This window comes from Eubalaena glacialis, chromosome 3 (genome assembly GCF_028564815.1).
Source record: "Eubalaena glacialis isolate mEubGla1 chromosome 3, mEubGla1.1.hap2.+ XY, whole genome shotgun sequence".
Taxonomy (NCBI): domain Eukaryota; kingdom Metazoa; phylum Chordata; class Mammalia; order Artiodactyla; family Balaenidae; genus Eubalaena; species Eubalaena glacialis.
In genome coordinates, this window is record NC_083718.1 from 189169754 (window position 1) to 189190942 (window position 21189).

At 48.9% G+C, this 21189-nt stretch overlaps 1 protein-coding gene across 1 annotated transcript; it reads left to right on the forward strand.

Moving 5' to 3' along the window:
• The first annotated feature begins 987 nt into the window (after positions 1 to 987).
• On the forward strand, positions 988 to 15066 carry ERRFI1 (ERBB receptor feedback inhibitor 1). The gene is made up of 4 exons (XM_061185032.1): positions 988 to 1154; positions 11125 to 11322; positions 11432 to 11508; positions 12366 to 15066. The coding sequence occupies exons 2-4, from the start codon at positions 11201 to 11203 to the stop codon at positions 13544 to 13546; spliced, it is 1380 nt and encodes a 459-aa protein (XP_061041015.1). The 5' UTR covers positions 988 to 1154; positions 11125 to 11200; the 3' UTR covers positions 13547 to 15066.
• The last annotated feature ends 6123 nt before the right edge of the window (positions 15067 to 21189 follow it).

Consider the following 21189-nt stretch of genomic DNA (forward strand, 5'->3'; position numbering starts at 1 on the left):
GTTGCATCACCGGCGCCTCGAGAAACCTCCTCCTGCCGACTTGCTGGTGTTTTGTCCTTGGGCATCAGTGGCTGCCCTGATGCCAAGAGATGTTGAGGTCTGCCTGGGTCTATTAAGTAAACACGAGGTTGGGAACTCAAGCGGACGCCGAGTTGGGGTGGGGTGGGGGCTTCTGGAAGCCCGTGGGCGGCCCTATCCGGGTCAACTGCCACCAGGGCCTGGCCTCCGTTGGCAAACGTGTGGTCAGAGGAGAGGTGGCCGGGCACCCTGCCAGGAAAGGCCCTCACCAATGTGACCTCGCTGCCCCTAGCTGTCTCACACGGTCCCACTCTGCCCTACGCTGTCCCTCAAGGTTCCGATGACTCACTCTGTCCTTCCTTGTCTTGCGCTGCCCGTGATGTCCCACACTGTCCCACCCTGTCCCGCGCTCTCCCTCCCACGCCGCGGCCCGCGAGCCTCGTGCTGAGCGCGTGGCTGCAAACGGCAGACGCGCCCCCCCCTCCCCCCCACCCCCGCCCCCGCCCCGAGGCCGGCCCAGCAGAAGCTCCGCTCGCCTCCCCCCGGAGCCCTCGGCCCACCCACGCGGCGGCGGCCCGCGGACAGGGGAAGACAAAACCCTCCCTGGGGCTGGAAACGGTGGAAACCCCGCGCGAGGCGCGGCGCCCCCTTTGGGTCGGGCAGGAACCGCGGCCGAGGCCGGGCGGCCCGCACACTTCAGAGGAAGATTCCCGGGAGGGGGTTCTCGGAGCTGGGCAGCGGCTACCAGGATCCGGCAGAGGGGAGGAGCCCAGACCACGGCGGCCCAGAAACACGGCCCGCGGGAGACAAAGACTGCTTCCCCGCGGAGCCGCTCGACGCTGGCGGACCCCACGCGAGCGCCTCCGCCGCGATATCGCCCCTTTAAGTGGCTCGCGCCCGGGATTGGCTGCGCGGGGGAGGTGGGGCGGTGAGCGGCGACGTCACGGCCCCGCCCACTCACTATATAGTGAGGCGGCGACGGCAGCCGAGTGCGAGTGGGGAACGCTAGTGGGAGCGGGCGGCCGGCGAGCGGCGAGGCGCCTGCGCGGTGTCCGGGCCCCTGAGCCCGCGGCGCTGAGACAGCCGGGACGGACATGCGCGGGAGGGCGCCGTGGGGCAGCCGCGGCTTCGCTGGGGTAAGGGGCCTGCGGGCGGGGGGTGCGGCGCCGCGCCCCTCAGGGCTCCGGGCGGCTGCAGACGCGGGGCGGGTCCCCGGGGCGCGGAGAGGGTCGCCCGGCGCAGAGTCTCCCGGGACGGAGGGAGGGGCCGGCCCGGGGCGCCAGGGACGCGGCTCCGGGAGCGGCGAGCCGGGGTCCTGCGTCCGCGGGCTGGCGGCGGCCTCGGGCTCTTTCCTCCTCCCGCCTGGGGCTGCGCTAGTCTGGTCCACACCGCGCGCCCGCAAGCCATGTCCTGGGAGCTGCGGGGGGCTGGGATCGGCGCCGGTGCTGACCCGCGGTTCCTCTGCCTAGTCTCGGCGACGACGGTCATCCCCAGTCGGTGTTCTTAATTCATCCGAGCAGCCCCGCGCCCTCCTCCTCCCCCTGCTCCTCCTCCTCCTCCTCCTCCTCCCAGGAACGTGATTCTTTGCTGTGAAGGTCCTAAATGCTGCCTCAAACGGGAAGGAACTGTAGAATTCTGTGTTGGAAACGAGAACACTTATTGGACATTTGTTGTGTGTGTACGTGTGTGTTTATATGTATATCATAGTCTTATACAAATTAGATGACTCCTTTACCAGGATTGATACTGGATTGGTGCTTGCGAAGTCTTTATTAAGATTTCGTCATTGCTCGAAAGAAACTAGTCTCTTACCTGATAAAAAAATATGAGTGGAGTGTTAGTCATAAACGTAAGTGCAATCAGAATAGAGACTGTAGCTTTAAAAGAGATGTGTTGGTGACTTTAGGTGCACCTGCAACACAGGTAGGGCAGGACTGGTTTCTAGGCAACTGTCGGGGGTGAAGAAAGGTGAGGTTAAAATGCCTTTTTCCCCCCCCCTTCTGGAGAACAAGTGTTCTACGAAGTTTCAGGCTTTTATAAATCTGTTAAGAATGCAATGGGGATACGTTTGTTCAGGAGACTGAAGCATCTAAATAAGTTCGCCATATCTGGTTTTGCCTTCTTTTTTTAACTGCATTTCTTTCTTTTTCTTTTTTTTTTAATCCTTACTGGAACTATATAGTTGTAAGTGAAGTTTTCCTTAAAGGCATTTTGGTACCCATTTCAGAAAATGACCAAATTTCGCTAAGACCAAAATAAAAGAAGTCGGTTCCTTGTTAACAGGCCGACTATGATTGGTTATCAGTATGTCATCAATCAAGCTCTTTTCCAGATATTAGCAAATTTGAAGAGAAATACATATTGGTTTTAGCATGGAGTTCAGACACTGTTCGTCATTGCCTTCACTTCATACAGAGGTTTCCTTTTCAGCTGTGTGTTCTTGTGGACACTTACTGGTAGGTGGGAGAGGTCTGGGAGTAATAATTTATAACCTAACAGATATTAGACTGTAAACTCCTTAAGGGCAGGAACCCTGCCTTGCACAACTTCTGTCTTATGCAGCTTTGCACATAGTTGATGACTGATGAATAATTGCAGGAAAGCATATTTTACATTTTAAAGCTCAGCAGGATAGGACCAGTCACTGATAAAGTTCGGAAAGCAAATCTGTTGGTTTTTTTTTTAATGGCCGTTATGAAATGTCTGAATTATTCATATTTTTGGCAGATAGGGAAAACCACTGTCGTGATGCACTGGGTTTCCTACTTTCGGTTCACAGTCGATTCTAGTTGCTCTTTCTGTGAGATTTAATTATACTGTAGACTTGAGTTTTTGTGTGAAAATAACTGCTGCTCCTCAGAGGATGAACCAGACAATACTTCCTTTCTGCTAATAGTAATGGTAGCTTTTAAAAGCAAGTCACCTAGGACTTTCCTGGTGGTCCAGTGGATAAGACTGCGCACTCCCAATGCAGGGGGCCCAGGTTCGATCCCTGGTCAGGGAACTAGATCCCGCATGCATGCCGCAACTAAGAAGCCCGCATGCTGCAACTAAAGATCCCACGTGCCGCAGCTAAGAGCCGGCACAGCCAAAATAAATTAAAAAAAAAAAAAAATCAAGTCACCTAAATTACAGGTGCAATCTAACATGCTTGAAACTGACCTGAATGTCTACATACCATGAGGTTGCTTTCAAAAGGTGACCAGAGGAGGGGAAAGGTGGTGCCAGGGATAATTCCAGGAATTGGAATGTCACAGACTCCCGCCACAGAGAGAGTCTGCTCTTAAGCTAAATGCATTTGTGTGGGTACCTCATCATCAGGATTTCTGTAGCATCCTTTGGTGCTGGTGTTTGGCAATGCATTATAAAAGCTGATCGGGATAACTCACTAGATAAACGAAATCCAGTTGTGGCATTCTGGCATTATTCGCACAGTATAAACATGCTTTGTAAAGATAGGTAAAACTGGTGAGTTTTGGGGTTCTGAACATACATTACTAGCTTAAATACAGAAGTTCGTTTTAAGGTAGGGGGAAGTTAATGTGGGATTCAGATTTCGGAAAAGAAAAAAGGATTCTGTGATTTGGAGTCCTCGTTGATACTTGAATCCAATTCCTTATACTATAAAATTGGGCAGTATTACCAAAAGGCTGTTGAATATATTTTTAAAATATGGGTCTCTGGCTACATGACGTAGCCCTTTTCAACTCCAAAGTGCCGTGATTCAACAAAAGATTACAGTTTAACAGAGGAAACAGTAGGAAGGTCAGGATGAGAAGACATTGTCCAAAAGCTCTTGTTAAAGACCCCCAGAATATGAAACTCGATGAGTTACAGATTGGAATTTGAAAATACTGTTCCTCTCTGCGCGGAATGCTCTTCTCCTGACTCTTCTCATGGCTGCCTTTTTTTTCATCCTTTAGATTCAAATTTTAAAAGTCACCTGAGAGAAGCCTTCCCTAGACACCTGTGTGAATAGGTTCTTCTGCCTTCTTGCCCTCTCCTGTTCCCTGCTCATTCCCTTGGAAGTGACCACAGTCTGAATTGTGTGCTTACCTCTTACCTCTCTCCTCGCTAGACTGAACCTTAGGCAGCACCACCTAGCGTCGTATCTAGTCCAGAATAAGCATCCGATAACTATTTGTGGAAATAATGAAGCCCTGCCCTCTAAAAACCAGTGAGCCAAATGCATGAGCTGAGTTCAGTCTTCTCTGCGCAGCTGACCAGCGCTTGGGTCCTGTCCTTTGTGTCAGTTTTTCCATCTGTAACCAAGAATGTCAGGAGGAGAAACGTGGCTGTCGCCTGAAATGAAGACGCTCTAGAAAGGAGAGGTGGTGAAAGTGTAGTGGGGAAAATGCTAGATTACAGGGCAGAAGAGCCGCGATGGCCCTTTGCCAACAGGAAGATGCTTAACCTCACTTCATTTCCTCCTCTGCAAAATGGCGACTGTAATCCCTGCCTCCTCTTACAGGGATGCCTTGGGGATCAAGTGAGATAACATGTTAGAAAGTGTTTTGTCATCTGTGGACCGCTTTCCAAATACAAGACATTCTATCATTAAATTCTGGATTTTACAATAGAGCCTGATTATCACGCCCCACAGGGATCCATGCTGGGAGTGGATTAAAAGGAGGCCCCTTGGGTATATGTAGGGACCCCTTTTTACGGGCGGAGACAGACCCGCGTATATCAAATACCATCTTGTAACGGGTTATATGATGGTGGGGCATCTACGTGTCACTGAAGGTTGACGGTTTCAAAGAACTGTTTGAAGTGGTCACAGAATATCAGACTGATAACCTTAACCCACCCTTTCCAGAGGATACATAGGACAGACCTGCAAGTAATAACTTGTACAGGAGAATTTGAGGGAGTTGAAGTAAAATAGGAACTTTCATAGGCTGAAGGTTGCCCAAGAAAAAACCATTACCAGGCAGCGAAGCCCCAGGACAGCCTGTCTGAGCCACCCTGAAACCTTGAGCATCGTAGTGGGTCAGACCTTCCCCCGGTTTCATTAAGGGCTTGGAGATCCGTGTGGGAAGAGCCTGGCTCAAGTCTGGGCCCCAAGTTCCTGAGCTCTGCGCTTCCGGCTCCTCGGCTGTAAAGGAGGGTGGTAATAGGCACCCACCTCCCAGGGTTGTGGAGAGGATTAAATTAGTTAATACACAGATAGCACTTGGAACAAAGCCTGTCAGATAAGTGTCCAGTGAACTAGTTATTATCCTTACTGGGTTTCTGTTCACTGTAACAATCTCGAATTACCCACTGGGTGACTTAAACGCTCATTAATTAAATTTGAAGTTTTAAAGACTCACTTCCTATCATTAGACTGTTGTGCTCACTGCCATTAAAATTTGAATAGAAATCATGTATCGTTTACGATTAGAAATCTACCGTGTGTATGTCTAAAAGGAATAATATTTTTCCGTCCCGTGTGTCTTTGTGTTCTGCTGGTGCTATAGTGCTCTGTAGGAAAAGGACAAAGGACAAAAGAATCCATTCCTGCTGTGGGGCGTTTCTGCTCTGTCACCAAAGCCACGTAGGAGACTGAGGGAATCCAGAGGCTGTCGGTGACCGTGGTAGTTGAAGGAATACGTTTTCTGTTGGCTTGCCATTTCTTAAAAGACTTAGCTGGAGAATATTCTGAATTACTTCAGAACTTAGGTCACCTAGCTTTGACTGCGACAGTGTGAAGATAAAACATTTTCCTGGTTGCCTTGGTTTTTACCACCTACAAATGGGCCATTATGGGCCAGGTGCAGGGCTGCAGGAGGACAAAACGTCCATCCCCACCGCACTGGGCCACACGCACATCTTCACTGAAACCACTGAGTTTAGTTACGTGTTACTAACTTCATATAACACACTTTTAAATCATCTGGGCATTTAACGCAGAGGCTGTTGATGCTTCCACCGTAGCAGGGCACGGAGAAGGGCACTCTCCTACCTTGCTGCCCCTTCTCCCTTCCCCCAGATCGTGCCTATTAAAGTGAAATCCGAGAAAAACCCTGAATTAGGGCCTGTGATTTTTGAAGAATCTTCTGCTTTTAGTGAATCAGCTCAGGCCACACAACACTATAGCGATCATAAACACTGAATGTGTTAGGGGAATGTCAAATAAGTAAGTTTTCTTCTTTTATTAACGGAAATTAAAATCCTGTAAAAGAGCTAAACTGAACGTTCAGTGCAGATCGCTTGGCCACCAGTGCTTTAGACACTAATCACAGTAAAAATAGTGAGGTTTGGTTTTGTTTTCTTTTCTTTTTCATTTTCCCAAAGGTGATTATTTTAGGCATCTTCAAAATGAAAGATGAGTTGGTTTATTTGGGGAGGGTCTAAAATCATGGTATTTGTCATGGTCTTAAGTCAGTTTCTTTTCACAGATTTTGGCTGTGAATATAGTTACCTTATATCTCCCTGGGTATGGAAATAGGTAGGTAGGTAATTGTTAAATGCAGCTGAGAAGACCATTTATCACCCTGAATAAACAGAAATCAGGTTCTTAAACCAGATTGAAAGAAGGAAATTACATCACACTTTTAAATAAGGAAGCACTGGGCAGAACTGGATGAGCTGTGTGACAAAAATGTGCCCCTCCCCCTCTCGTGGATTGCCTCTGAGATTTATTAATGAGATCTGTGGCCAGGTAAGCCTATCTAGGTTATTATCTGAAGGTAGCCTGGTTTTTAAAGAACAGTCTCAGAGGCTATCCTCAAGCAAAAGGCATGTGATTTCACCTATTGGATAAAGAATGTGCAATGTGCTTTTGGGTGTAACCCTTTTTTTTTTTTTTTTAAAGGAAAATGACCTTAAATTTAGCAGCAAAAACACAGGAGGTGCGTTACAATCCAGAAGAGAGGAGAAGGTGAACTTCAGTGTTTCTAGAAGGCATCCCCTGATTGCTTTAAGTAGACACTTAGTACCAGATGCCAGTTGGGAAAGTTACGTTGTTAACCATTTAAGCTTCTCATTTTTTTACCCAGTCTCAAACTGTCCACTTTGGATTTTGGAAATGAATTTAGTGAAAATTCCTTGCTGGCTACCTGTCTTAGACTTGTTCCGTTATAATTGGGCAATGTCAACAAATGTGACGTTTATCCCTTACAAACCTGTGTTTTTCCCCTTCTTCACTGGTGTTTGTATTATAAATTACATGACTCTTTCATGTAATTACTTTTTAAAAAATGAGATAAATATTTTCTCAAAATCCACTTCCTAAGTATGTGTCAGAAATGTATGAGGTCAGGATCTGCTGGGGTGGTGGAAGTGCTGTCCCAGAAAGTTAGGCTGATAGAAGGGGACCAGGGGCACAGAATAACCCGAGCCCTGGAGATCCTCCTCTGGCTTCTCCCAAGGGAGCGGGTTCATGGAGAGGGTGGCCCTGAAGCCTAAATTGATTCCTAACAGCGATTTGGGGAAAGGAGAGGCAAGAGCTTGAGAAAGGTAGATGGGGTCCTCGTTGTGAAGGCCTTCAGTGCCAGACCGAGCAGCTTTCACTGAGAAGCCTCTGAAGACTTTGACGATGTTGGAGCAGTGAGAGGTGAGGGACGGCGGTCTGGTGTGCAGGGTGGGTGGGGGACTTTCAGACCCGAGGCAGATCGGGACGGAAGGAAGATAGATTTGAGAAACAGCGTAGAAATAAGCTGTGGACCTTGGCGATTGAATGTACATCTGCTGTAACTCAGGTTAAAAATGGTGCCTTTCGGAGACCTGTGATCTGCTTAGACTGTGAACTGGTTTGGGAAGGCGGAGGGGATGTGCAGTGGGTGACAGGAGGCGTTTGGTTAGTAAAGTTGGAGATGCCAGGGGACCATCCGACTGGAAAGGTGATCACCAGACAATAGGAAATGCAAAGTGGAGGCTTGCGCCTGGCTGGACTCGGGATTCGGGAAGCTGTCAATGTAGAGTTGAAGCCCTAGAGGGGGGTCAGAACTCCAGGCAGGGCTGGGTTGTAAGGAGAGAAGATAAAGGGACAGCCTCAAGAAACAAATGGTTTTAGGGGTTTTGTTTTGTTTTCCTTTCCTTGAATTAAAAAAAAAAAAAAAAAGTGATGTTAACAGGAAAAAGTAGTTCACACCTGGGATGGGTATTTAACAGCATTTTTGACACAAAGGCTAAAAATTAGTTCATGTATTTTAGAAAAGTTACTATGCCCAAGGTTATTGAGACCCTGGTCTATACCAGGCTGAGTGGATTCACGTTAGCTTTCGTATTTTTGCATTTCATCACACAATGCCATCTTGGACTTATAGATCCTGGTTTTCCCACGTAGGTATCTTTTTGCAGCCGTTTTCCTAATGAACCGTAAGGTAGAGCTAGTTTTACAGTTATAAGGGAACAAACTTCGAAACACGGCAGCATCAGTTAAATTTCACTTGAGTGCCGTGTTTCTTTTTGACTCGAGGTTGACCAAATTGATTGACTTTTTTTTTTTTTTTTTTTTTTTACAGAGGAGTATACATATTGAATACTTCCAGAGTTTTGAGAGAGGCATAAAAGAATTCCAGGTGGTTGAGTTTACAGCCTGAGGAACACACTTTAGAAGTTTGCTTCCAGACCCCCTGCAGGTTCCCCTTTTTGAGTCTACAGTTGGGAGTTATTTTCCAGAAGAAGCGAGCACACGGTGACACTGCCCTGGGAGCTCCCCGTGCGAGCCAGTGGGAAGTTTGGACAGTTTCATAACATGGCCCATTCACAATTCCCCATTGAAATGTAGAGGCAGGTCACCTTCGATGAATGCACAAAGACACTATTGTGGTCACAAGCGAGCTGCCTCAGTGAACACAATTCTTTTTATACTAAAAAAAAAAAAAAAAAAATTTTTTTTTTTCTTAAGAAAGCTTAACAAGGAGGTGATGGAAACAATGACCGAAAAATAACTTTTTCTAGAACGTGTACATAATGTTAAGGGACCACTGAAATGGAAGTCCAGAATTCCGGGGCCATTTCAGCAGAGGCGATGGTTACACAATCACCCTGTTGAAAGCGAAGATTTAGATGGCATTCGGAGGCCGACCCACGGTAATTACTGGTAGTTCTTGCTGGCCTGCAGACAGGTGAGGGCTGGGCCTCCACCATCCCCTGCAGCACTCTCCTGTAATCTGGATGGGCGATCTTCAAACGTGTGCTTTCAGACCAGTCAGATACCATATTCTTCTTCCTATCTGGCCTTTCATTTTTCTATCGCCACAGATACTGTCCCTGTCGCCACAGAGACTGTCCCTGTCGTCCTGAAAGTGCTTGCAGATTGCTCAGAAACAGCACTCTAGACCACCGGGCAGGGACAGAGAGGGCGTGTCTAGCAATTTTTTGCTAAAGATTGTATCTTAAATTTTTCTTAGAGCTTAACTGCATTCAGGGGAAGTAAAAACACATTTGCTTTGTTCCTGATCTTAAAAACCAACCCTCAGAAACAACAAAAAAAACCTCCCAATAACTTAGATTTCTGAAATGATGGGGTTTTTTTTTTTTTCCCCCTCTTCTTAATCACATATCTTTAGAGACCGATGAAAGAAAGATAATGCTTGACTATTAGAAATAATATTTTAAACCTGTTGAAATCTCTGTCTAGTATATGAAAACAGCTGACTTCGGGAGAGTAAAAAGCTGAGAAGGGCTGATGGGGCCCCCGTCCTCCTTTGTCACTGAAACATTGCTGTCTGCATTCCTTTTTACGTGAAAAAAAAATGAATCATAAACATTTGCAGAGTATTTTTTTAGACCCTTAGCTTTAAAAAAAACAAAAAATAAACCCTATGCCTTACATATTGTATACATTCAGTTGATGCTGACAATACTAATAGTTAGATGGCGTTGTACAAACATCCATTCAACAAACGTTCACTTACTGAGCACCTGCTAACACCTGTTCAGGTGGTGATAATTAATGATTGGGGCGCAGCCTCTTTCCTGAGCTCACAGTCTTGTAGGGGGTGACGGATTTGACCCTGAAACAAAACTCTGACCTGCGTGCCCCTCCCCCAGCACAGCACCCATCTCACTCGTCTTGTGTCACCCACAGTCCTCAGCACGGCACCCAGCTCTCGGTTTGTGCGAAAATACTTGCCAAGAGGATGAGAAAGCGTTAGAAAGTGTATGTACACATCGCACAGGGGGTCAATGTAACACGGAGACTTGACAAGTGACATCCTCACCTTATTCTAAACAAACATGCATATCTGAAGACAGGGCAGACCTGGATGCTAATAACCAATACACCTCGGTAATGAATACAGAAAATGGGGACTGGGGACTCCAGACACATCTGACAAGGGGGCGGAGGGGTCTGAAGGTGAGGAACTGCTGGGCTAAGAAAGCTGTAATCCATGCCTCGCAGCTAGGCAGGACAGACATAAATTACTAGGCACTTCACAGGGGAGAATGTGGAGAATGCAGTCTTCAGTTTGCCTCTAAAAGGGAGGAGGACGCCATCCAGGCCTCTGCCGAAGACAGTCATCCTGCAGAACTTGATTTCCACAGGAGAGTGGAAACGAGTATCTTCATATGTAACGATTTCTTTATTCTCGTAAAAGTAATAACTGGAGAGTTTGTCTTCCCGGGGCCCACCCCGAAATACAGAATCCAAGTGAATGCTGGGCTTGTGGGGTTGGTTATCAGGGGCCGAGTGTAGACTCTCCTGCTTCATCAAAGCGTTGGGTCTTAGAGAATATTAGTGCTGCAGATTCGAACACAGTAATTTCTGAAATTACTTGTGTAGCTGGGGGGTCGGGGTGGGATGAGCTCCACTCTGAACACAGCCACACACTGGAAGGGCGGCGTGCGTGCTCTGGCGGGTGAGGCCGCTGTGTTGTACAGCTCTCAGCGCGCAGGAGCTCTGCCTCGGCTGGCGACGGTCTGTTTCCCATTGGCTGAAAGCATCTCACATCCTGGATTAGTACATACCCCCGCCCCCCAAAAAAGACTTATAATGTCTACATTTCTGTACCCTCGTGAAAAGTAAGAGCTAGGTAACATAAAAATGGAAGAACTGAGTGGAAGTCGGTCGTGGAACGTCTCTATTCCACAGCCCCCGAAATTCTCTCACCGTGGCGAGCTCCGCGTGTTGCGGGATTGTTCCCTTTACTCTCTCCTCTGTGTCCCCTCTAGGGAATGAAAGCCACTGGCTGACCACACATCCCTCCCTGGGCTTCACGAGTTTGAAGACTTCCCAGAATAAGGCACAATGTCCATGGCCGGAGTCGCTGCTCAGGAGATCAGAGTCCCGTTAAAAACTGGGTTTCTGCACAATGGCCAAGCCCTGGGGAGCCTGAAGGCCTGCTGGGGGGGCCGCGGCGAGTTTGAGAAGTAAGTGCAGGACGTGGGGCCGCTGGAGCCTGAGTGTGCGACGTCCGAGTGAGGGCGGGGACGCGACTGCTGCCTGTTTGACACCAAGGTGTCCGTCCTTTCCTTTCAGCGGCTTTTTGAACATCGACCCCATAACCATGGCCTACAGTCTGAACTCGACGGCGCAGGAGCACCTAACGTCCATAGGTACGTGTCCTGAAAGCCCAGGCGCCCCTGGCACTTGGGGAGGAGGGTGGTGGCAGCCCCTCGCGTGAGCTTGGCCTCCAGCGTTATTTTCTAAATGAGGGAACGACCTGAGCCGTTTCCGACGGGAGCCGGACCCCTAGTGGCGACAGATTCTGAAGCTAAGCGTGTTCTTAGCCGCCTTTGCACCTCAGCCTGAGTCGCTGGGTCTCCCTGTGGAGGTGTGAGCTTCTAAAGGCATCCCAGCGATGAGACGTAATAACTTTTAGGAACCCCGGACAGGAGCTCTCTTCTTCCTGACGAGCCTCGAATGCCCGTTTGAAAGTGACAAAGCGGTATAAGTGTTGACAGAAACTTAGAAGAGTGTGTGTGTTAGTCCTTCTAACGTGAACCTGGCGTTCCTTAGATTTTTGCCAAGGGCTGCTTGTCCCATCGCAGGCGCGTCTCTGGCTCGCGGTATCGCGAGGGGCCGGGTGAGGCTTCGTCCTGTCTCAGGGCCGCCCTGCATGTGCGGTGTGGCCCACCTCCCAAAGGGCCAGGTTGGCGCAGGCTGGCACTCGCGTGAGTTACACGCTGCTCGCCTTCTGTGGACTCTGCACACGTCACAGAACCTGTCTGGGCCGTGTGGGCATGTGCCGCGCGCACGTCCAAGGCAGATAGAAGAGATCGTTGGTTCTCTGAACCAGATGGGGTGCGTTCCCCACCTCCGGGCCCTCATCACACCCGCGGCGCTTGCCTGGGTGTGCTCGGCGCTCCAGCGGCGGTGTTTGGCCAGGAGCGACCCGGCAGAAGGTGGCAGGAGCGCGGGCAGCTGAGGGCGAGCGCGGTCGGTCTTGAGTAACCTCTCGGGTTCCTTCCAGGGCACGCTTCCAGGTCGGCTCCGATGAACGGGAGCCACTTTCCAGAGCACGGCCCCTCCGCCAAGTCCCGCCTGCCCCCTCTCATCATCCCCCCGAGTGAAGGCTGGGGGCAGCAGGAGGACCGGGTGGCGTGTGGGTTGAAGAAGCTGGCAGTGAACGGGGTCTGTGCCTCCACGCCCCCGCTCACCCCCATCAAGACGCCCCCGCCCCTCTTGCCTGGCGTGGCTCCCTGCGAGCGGGGCTCCAGGCCCCTGCCACCGCTGCCCATCTCCGAGGACCTCTCCCTGGACGAGACGGACTGCGAGGTCGAGTTCCTGACCAGCTCGGACACGGACTTCCTTCTAGAAGACTGCGCGCTCTCCGACTTCAGACCCGACGGCCCCGGCAGACGCAGCTTCCGAGGGTGCGGACAGATCAACTACGCGTATTTCGACACCCCGGCCGTCTCGGCCGCGGATCTCAGCCAGGCGCACGACCAGGCTGCCGGGGGGACTAGTGCCAACCCCCCTCTGTCCCAGGCCCACCGGAGACTGAGGAGGTCTCACTCAGGCCCCGCAGGGTCCTTTAACAAGCCGGCTATCAGGATCTCCAGCTACGTGCACAGGGCTTCTCCCAACTCCGACGACGACAAGCCCGAGGTGCCCCCCCGGGTCCCCATCCCTCCCCGGCCGGCCAAGCCGGACTATAGAAGGTGGTCGGCCGAAGTCACTTCCAGCACCTACAGCGACGAGGACAGGCCCCCCAAAGTCCCGCCGAGAGAACCCTTGTCCCGGAGTAACTCCCGCACCCCAAGCCCCAAAAGTCTCCCGTCTTACCTCAACGGGGTCATGCCCCCCACGCAGAGCTTTGCCCCCGACCCCAAGTATGTGAGCAGCAAAGCCCTGCAGAGACAGCACAGCGAGGGGGCCGCCGGTAAGGTCCCCTGCATCCTGCCCATCATTGAAAATGGGAAGAAAGTGAGCTCAACGCATTATTACCTGCTCCCTGAGAGGCCACCCTACCTGGACAAATATGAAAAGTTTTTTAGGGAAGCAGAAGAGACACACGCGAGCGCCCCCATCCAGCCCCTCCCTGCCGACGGCGGTGTCTTTTCGGCCCCAGAAAAGCTGGACTCGAAACCAAGAGTGGATCTGGCAGGCCACGCGAAGCGCAGACATTTCTCCTACGTGGTTTCCCCTTAGACCCTGGGTCCTGGCTCAGCAGAGGTGCCGCAGCAGCCAGCGGTTCTCCTGCAGTTCTCCAGCCTGATGGCGGTTCACAGGAAGACGGCACAGGTCGCAGGGTCAGAGAGTCGAACCGTCTGTCTTAAAGAGAAGGGTTTAGAGGGTCGTGAGGTGCTGCCATGCTGAGCATCCCTGACCGTGTTAGCGGCGGAGAAAAGTCTGCTCAAGTCTGTGATTTAAAGATGTGATGAGGGAAGGAAGGATGGGGACATTTCTGTACGTGCGCACGTTACGCACCCGTACCTACACTTGTGGTAAAATCGTAGATCCTAGTTGCAAGTTAACCAAGTAGTTGCTATCTTAGAGTAATATATATTTAGAATGATAAAAACTAAAGCTGGAGGATGGCTCCTGATAGACTGAAAATTGAGCAAATGGAAGAGAATACAGAATACAGTATTGTTTAGATCAAAATCACTAAAAAAAAAAAACACAAAAAACCAACTATTTCTGCTTACTAAGTTTGAGGATTTCTGGCTCTGAGGCCTGTTCTGTTTTGTCTCATTCATTTTTGCAAGCAGTTTTTCCATGGAGGGCAGGCCATTCGTTCTTTCCGTGACTTAACCTGCCTCGTTCAAGTCATCCCAAGACCTAAATCCTTTAGGTCCTGCTTTCTGGTCTGTTGAGGGGAGGGATGGCCACATATTTGGTACTGTATTCTCACCTGTCCGTGTCTCACATCTTGAAAAATGGGAAGGTAACAGAATTAGTCAATCATTTTTTCTTACCATTCCTGCTGTATTCTACACCCCCCCCCAACCCCCGGAACACAGGGCGCTCGGGGGAAAACAAACTAAACTCTTCGCCAGTGCTGAGGATGTCAGTTGAAGCAATAATGAAACAGCAATGCGCTTGAGAGGATCTGTGTGGGGACGTGTGTCGTGGTTTTTTTGTTTGTTTGTTTCTTGTTTTTTTGTCTTGGGTTTTTTCCCTCCCCTTTTTTAGACTGTATAAATAAACGAATACAACACAAGCTGGCCTTGTGTTGCTGGTTCCTCTTCAGTATTTCCTGGGGATTGTTTGCTTTTTAAGTAAAACACTTCTGACCAATAGCCCAGTATGTCTTAAGAGCAGAGGTCACCTCAGCACCTGCTTTGGAAACTCTCACAGTCCGCTGCTCCGCTCGGATTCGCTGAGACACAGAGCTCACGTTCCCATTTTCACAAGCTTCGCTGTATTTATCTTGTGTAGAGCCGCACAAAGGAGATGGTGCTCAGTGACAGAAGTACCTTACTGCGATGTTCTTCATATTAAACAAGCTGTTTACAGTTTAAACTGCTGAGTGATGTTATTTGAGCTATTTAAAGCTTATATTTTAGTATGAACTAAATGAAGGTTAAAACATGCTTTAGAAAAATGCACTGATTTCTGCATTTATGTGTACAGTATTGGACAAAGGATTTTATTGTTGCATTATTTTGAATATTGTCTTTTCATTTTAATAAAGTTATAATACTTATTTATGACACCGTTAATAATGTTTCTTGCCTACACTCTTATAAAATTTTGTGTCTTGAGTAATATGACAACATGACCATTTTTAAGCACAAGGGAAGATTTTTAAGCAGTCTAACATAGGCTTGAAATTTACCACCATTCCCTAAAATGACAAATGATTTAAGCAATGTACATTTAAGTAGTATACAGACAGTGAAAACGAGCTGTTTGTATTTACCTATAACAATTAAGAAGGTGCGTCTGAACTGATGCTGGTTTGTTGCTGTGGAAACAGATTCCTTCTGGGGAGGGGCGTCCCCATCAAGGGGGCTGTAGCAGGAAGGAGCCGGCTCTGACGTGGACCTGATGTGACGCATTTTGAGTTTGAGGACTAGGTCTGGATTGCCCTGGGCCCTTGGGGAGGCTCTGCTTCTTGCTTGATGCAAGGCCACCAAAGGAAGCCCAGCCTGCCCTGGCCTCATTGAGTCACAGATTTGGGAGGCAGGAGGAGGCTGGGATGCTGTCGGGAAGGGTGCCTGTCCGGTGTCGCCGGGCCCTTTGCCTGTTCTCCTCCCTTTCCTCTCCCTGTGGCTGAAATCCAGCTGCCTGCTGTCCCCCGCCCCCGCCCTCGACACTCCCCAGCTTCCTGGGTGACGGGACGGCAAAGCTCTCCATGACCTTAACTTGCACCCCTGCCTGTGCTTGGTTCCTTCCCGAGTAAAGAGTGAGGACTCGGAAATGGAAGATCTGAGCTGAAAGTCCAGCTCCGGCTCTTTCTAATGATGTGTTGGGCAGATTCTTCGAAATCTCTGTATCTCAGTTTTCTCATTGGTAAAACTGGGGGAGAGGGTGACAGCTACGATAGGGAATTATCTGTGACAACTGCCTATAAACCAGTAGCTGGTACACAGTGAGGGCCTGGTCTGTGAACTGATTTTATGATTCTCTGTCGCTCATCCTCACCCCACAAATTGGGCGTTATTTCTGGCAATTGACAGATGAAGAAATGGGTTTGAGGAGTTCCTTCAGCAGACATTTGTTGAATAACTACCAAGTGCTAGACAGATCCTCAGAAAACACACCCAGGCCCTTATGGAATTTGAAGCAGTACCTAGTGACCATTTGTGATAAACGCTGGAAAGGAATGAATTGTGGTGGTGACAGAATGACAAAGGGGCCCCCACCTCTCTGAGGTGATGAGATCTGAAGGGATGGAATCTGAGCCCAAGGAGGCAGAGTGAGCTGGGAGGGTCAGTAGAGGGGACTGCAAGGCTGGGGGGAAGCTGGGCATCTGCCAGGGGCCGGAAGTTACCCAGCGAGAGGCACAACGGGAAAGGGTAGCGGATGCCACTCAAAGGTCTAAGCAGGGGATGGATGGGATGGGATGTGTTTTAAGAAGACCAGTGGCTGTTGCATGCAGAACGGATTGGAAATGGGGAGACTTCAGGACAGAGGCTGTCGGAACTGAGATCCGCGTGTCCGGCGGTGGAGATGGAGAAACGCTGGCTTGGAAGATACTTGGAGGTAGAAATAGCAGGTGGTGATCTCAGGTGGGAGGCAGACCCAGGTGTGTGGCCCGGGCCACTGTGCCTGTCCCCCAGCTTCTGGGGGCTCCTGATCACGGCACTGACACCGCGCCATCTGCAGCTCGTATCTGTTGCCTCTTTTTCCCCCTCCACTGCCTTTTCTTTGTACTGTGGTCAAGACCATCTTTAATTCATTGCGTATTTGCTTCCCACTCACCTTCATGTTGTTCCTTGATTTTTTTTTTTTCCCCCTTTGGAACTCCTTTATTTATTTATTTATTTATTTATTTTTGGCTTTGTTGGATCTTCGTTTCTGTGCGAGGGCTTTCTCTAGTTGTGGCAAGCGGGGGCCACTCTTCATTGCCGTGCGCGGGCCTCTCACTATCGCGGCCTCTCGTTGCAGAGCACAGGCTCCAGACGCGCAGGCTCAGTAGTTGTGGCTCACGGGCCCAGTTGCTCCGCGGCATGTGGGATCCTCCCAGACCAGGGCTCAAACCCGTGTCCCCTGCATTGGCAGGCGGATTCTCAACCACTGCGCCACCAGGGAAGCCGTTCCTTGATTTTGCGAGACTATTATCTTTTGCTATTTCTTCCTGGCCAGTGCCACTATGACCAGATTGTTATCCATAGCACCACTTGCCAACTCAGTCCTTGGCCAGCACACAGAGCAGACGGAATTCTAAGCGCTCCGCTGGCCTAGGGCAGCCCTGGGCCTGCTCTCTTAGTGTTGATAAGACCGGCTCTTAGCTGCCACTGAATGCACTGTTGAGTCCTCACTTAAAGACAGGTCTTACCTAGTTAACAAAGCTCTGGCCTAAAGTCAGGAAGTGCGGGCTCATCTCAACCTCCCACGTCCTCCGGGAAGGATTCCCTGAGCTTCCCTTCCCCATCAGTGGGAGACCGCAGCAGAGCAGGGCCCAGCCCTACGCAAACAGAAGGAATTTATTATCAGGGACCATTTCATGGCAGAAAGCAGAAGCTAAGTTCAAGAGGACTCCTTTGTTAAGTCAACCCAAAATCTGGATAATATTAAATTCCAAGTCTCTCTAGGCTGCAATAATCAAGTATGCATTGCCGATCTTACTAAATTCCACATTCTAATGGAAGTTTAATCTTGTTTATGCGTTGCTTATTTCTCTTTAGGTCTCAAGGGATGTCTTAACTGTGTTATGAAAAGATCTTGTAAAAGGATGTTTCTTCAATGCTAGGGGCCCTAGTCAAAACAACAGAGCCATAGATTTTTCTAGAGCAATTCATAGTCGGAGAAAAGAGAACTACATCCGCCTACTGGTTTAAGAATCAAAATATATATTAAGCTATTCTCTATTTTAGTTCTTTTTAAAAAATTTTTATTTATTTTCTTTTTTGACTGTACTGCACAGCTTGCGGGATCTTAGTTCCCCAACTAGGGATCGAAACCCTTGTCCCCTGCAGTGGAAACACAGAGTCTTAACCACTGGACTGCCAGGGAAGTCCCTCTATTTTAGTTCTTAATTTCATCACAGAATTTATTATATTAGGGTATATGGAGACATTTTCTTAAGAATAAGCTCCTAGCATGGTTATTTCATACATAGCTTTGTTTTTTGGTTTGTTTTGTTTTGTTTTTGTTTTTTTACTTTTCGTTTTGAGATTAATTATAGATTCAAAAGTTTCAAAAGCAGTACAGAGAGGTCCCCTGTACCCATTACCCAGATTTCCCCAATGATAACATATAATCATAGTCCAAAATCAAAACCAGGAAATTGCCATTGTCACAACACATATATATACAGTATTTTATTTAGCAATAGTTACTATCAAAATGGACTTAGGGCCTACTTTTTAAAATAATTAACTTAGAAATTCATTTCAGCATTCTGTTAGGCATTTTGTGAAAAGCTAATAAAACTTTAAAAATATGTTGCCATGTAAAAATTTCTACATTATGGTAATGGCAACTGAGAAGATAAAACTGACTCATGTTGGTTTTGACCTGCCAAGATTTTCCACAAGATTAATTTGCATTAGCTCTAGTAAAGATATTACTTCAAACTTTGAGGATTCTTGAATGATTTTTCCTTTAAAGGCCTTCAGATAGACAGATTGAGGTTCCACACCTTTGAATCTGAATCGTTTAACAAACCAGGAGGCAAACTGAATTTCCAATCCAGTACTAAACCTTGGGAATGGGGGGCATGGTGGTGGTATGGATTCTTGATTTTAAGAAAATAAGCTTAGGTCAAACTAAGATACACTCAGAGACTGGTTTGCTTTGCAGACTAGACCATTTGACAAACGTTCTGACCCTTTTCCTCTCCCCATTTGAATCATACACCTTTTAAGAGAAGTTTTGGGGTTTTATTTGGAAAGTAGAGAGAGGAGAGAATAGGGCAGAAGGTTCAAGTGCATCCGAAGTCAGCTAGCCTCTCCTTGTACCAAGCGAAACAATGTAACTGAAGCATGTCTAATGCAATCTGAGGGTGTGAATTTTCATGCTTGCTTTTCACTTGAATGTATCAAACTTCAAGATACTTCTACCTAAGCAGCCCAGATCTGTTACTAGAGCGTGTTTAGACAGGCTTACCTTGGCTTTCACGTGATCTGCCCAGAATTCAGTGGCAAAGGTAGGTATGGTGTTTATGTTTTCCAGCACCTGCAGAAATGCTTTCACATCAGAGCAGCCCTTGACGGCCCTTTGCTTCTCAGGCCCACGGCCACCTGGCAGGGCCGCAGGTGGGGTTTGGGATGGAGAGGGGGCTGGAGATGGTTGGGAAGGTTTTCCCTGCCTAGAAAGAGAGCTGCTGGCAGGCCATTGGGCTTACACGTGCCTCCCCTATGCCCTCATCCTTCACCCTGTGATCCCATAAAATGGCCTGGAACCCAAAGCAAGCCCACCTGTAGCAAGTTCTCGAAAACAGCATCCATGATGGCATGTAAATCTTCTCTTCCTCCCTCTCCCAACCAAAGTAAAAGGGGGGACCGAGGGGTTATAACCAAGGGACTGGTCCTTGGAAACGTACGAGCATTCGTCATCTTGAACTCTGTGCCCCGATGGGAAAAGGCAGCACCTTCATTCCTTGGAAATAATTTTGGATCCATGTCAAATAAACATCTTAATCACATGCTTCTTGCGTGTTTCTTCATTTCGCAGTTATGAGGGATTAGCCCAGCGCCTCCCCTGGGACTGCGTGACTTTTGTACACTCCCCTCTTGTGTAAGGCAGGATGAGTCTCTCTGTCTGGCCTGAGCCCTGGGTGGCCCTGGGCTCAGCACACAGGAAGCTGTATTTTGCCTGGGCCAGCTCCTCGGCCGTGCTGGGGTTCTTGCAGGCACTAGTGTCCTGTACACAGTTTTCTACCTAGTAACCGATCACAGCTCTTGGCTAAGCAGAAGCCGGGTCTGGATCCCGAGGTTCAGGGAGGCCTGGGAGCCCGGCTCAGCGCACCCACAGCAGCCCACACGCATGATAAGACTTGTCTGCGTATCGTCCCGGCCCGAGAGGCTCTAATTACACGTCTGGGGCTCGCAGGAGCCCAGGTGGCCCGGCTCACACGATCCCAGAACTGTGAAGATAGTACGGGCACAGTTCTCACTGCCTGGGCAGCCGGGTCAGGGAGGCTCCTCCAAGCCCCGTGCGTCATTTCAATACGAATTATGACAACCGCCTTCCAAAGACAACAGTCCATGTAACCAGGCGGCTCTTCTCCAAGCACCGCCACAATTTTATCCTCCCATCAAGGTTTCAGGCTCTACCTTTCTGGTCTTTCCAGCTCAACTTTCCACCTGCCCCCTAACTGGCACAGCAGAAAACTGCTGGGCATCGCGGCAGAGTCAGTGCAAAAAGGCACAATATCGGGTCCCCAAGCAGCCGTGTTTCCCCCACTCAAGGTAGCTTTGGCCTGAGAGGTGGCTCGTGGGATGCCACTTTGACTGATTGAACCTGTTCCTGCATTTCCTTGACCGTGTTAACAGTCACCAGTTATCAGAAACGTGCCCTTTGCCAGGGACTGTCCTGGGCACACAGAGATCTTGCGTGAACCTATCAGCATCTGCCTTACAACCAAGCGACCTGGTTCAAAAGAAAAGACGCTTGGGACTTCCCTGACGGTCCAGCGGTTGGGACTCCGAGCTTCCACTGCGGGGAGCGCGGGTTTGATCCCTGGTTGGGGAACTAGGATCCCGCATGCCGCGTGGTGCAGCCGAAGAAAAGAAAAAAGACACTTGTACGGAGCCGGGCGAGAAAGTCACTGTCACTGAGACCAAAATCTTGATTTGGCACATGTCAGCGGCTTATTGAGGAAAGAAAGCTGTGCCATGGGAGCAGGTAACACAACAGGTGTTCATCCTGTCATCAATCAGCTGTGTGGGAGGACTTTGTGGACAGCAGCCAGAAATCTGTTTTTGTTTTTGTTTTCGAGGCTAGTTTTTTTTTTTTCTTCTTCTTCCAAGCTTACTGGATGCTGAATCAGTTCAATTTTTCCTTTTGCAGGAATCCACACACTTTAACAGTAATAGATTGGCACTTATTTGGTTACTGATAAGGATCTTATAAAGAAATTGATTTACCAAACTGAAATTGTCATTTTTTATAGTTGATTTAGATGTGGTACATATATACAATGGAATATTAGCCATTAAAAAGAAAAAAATAATGCC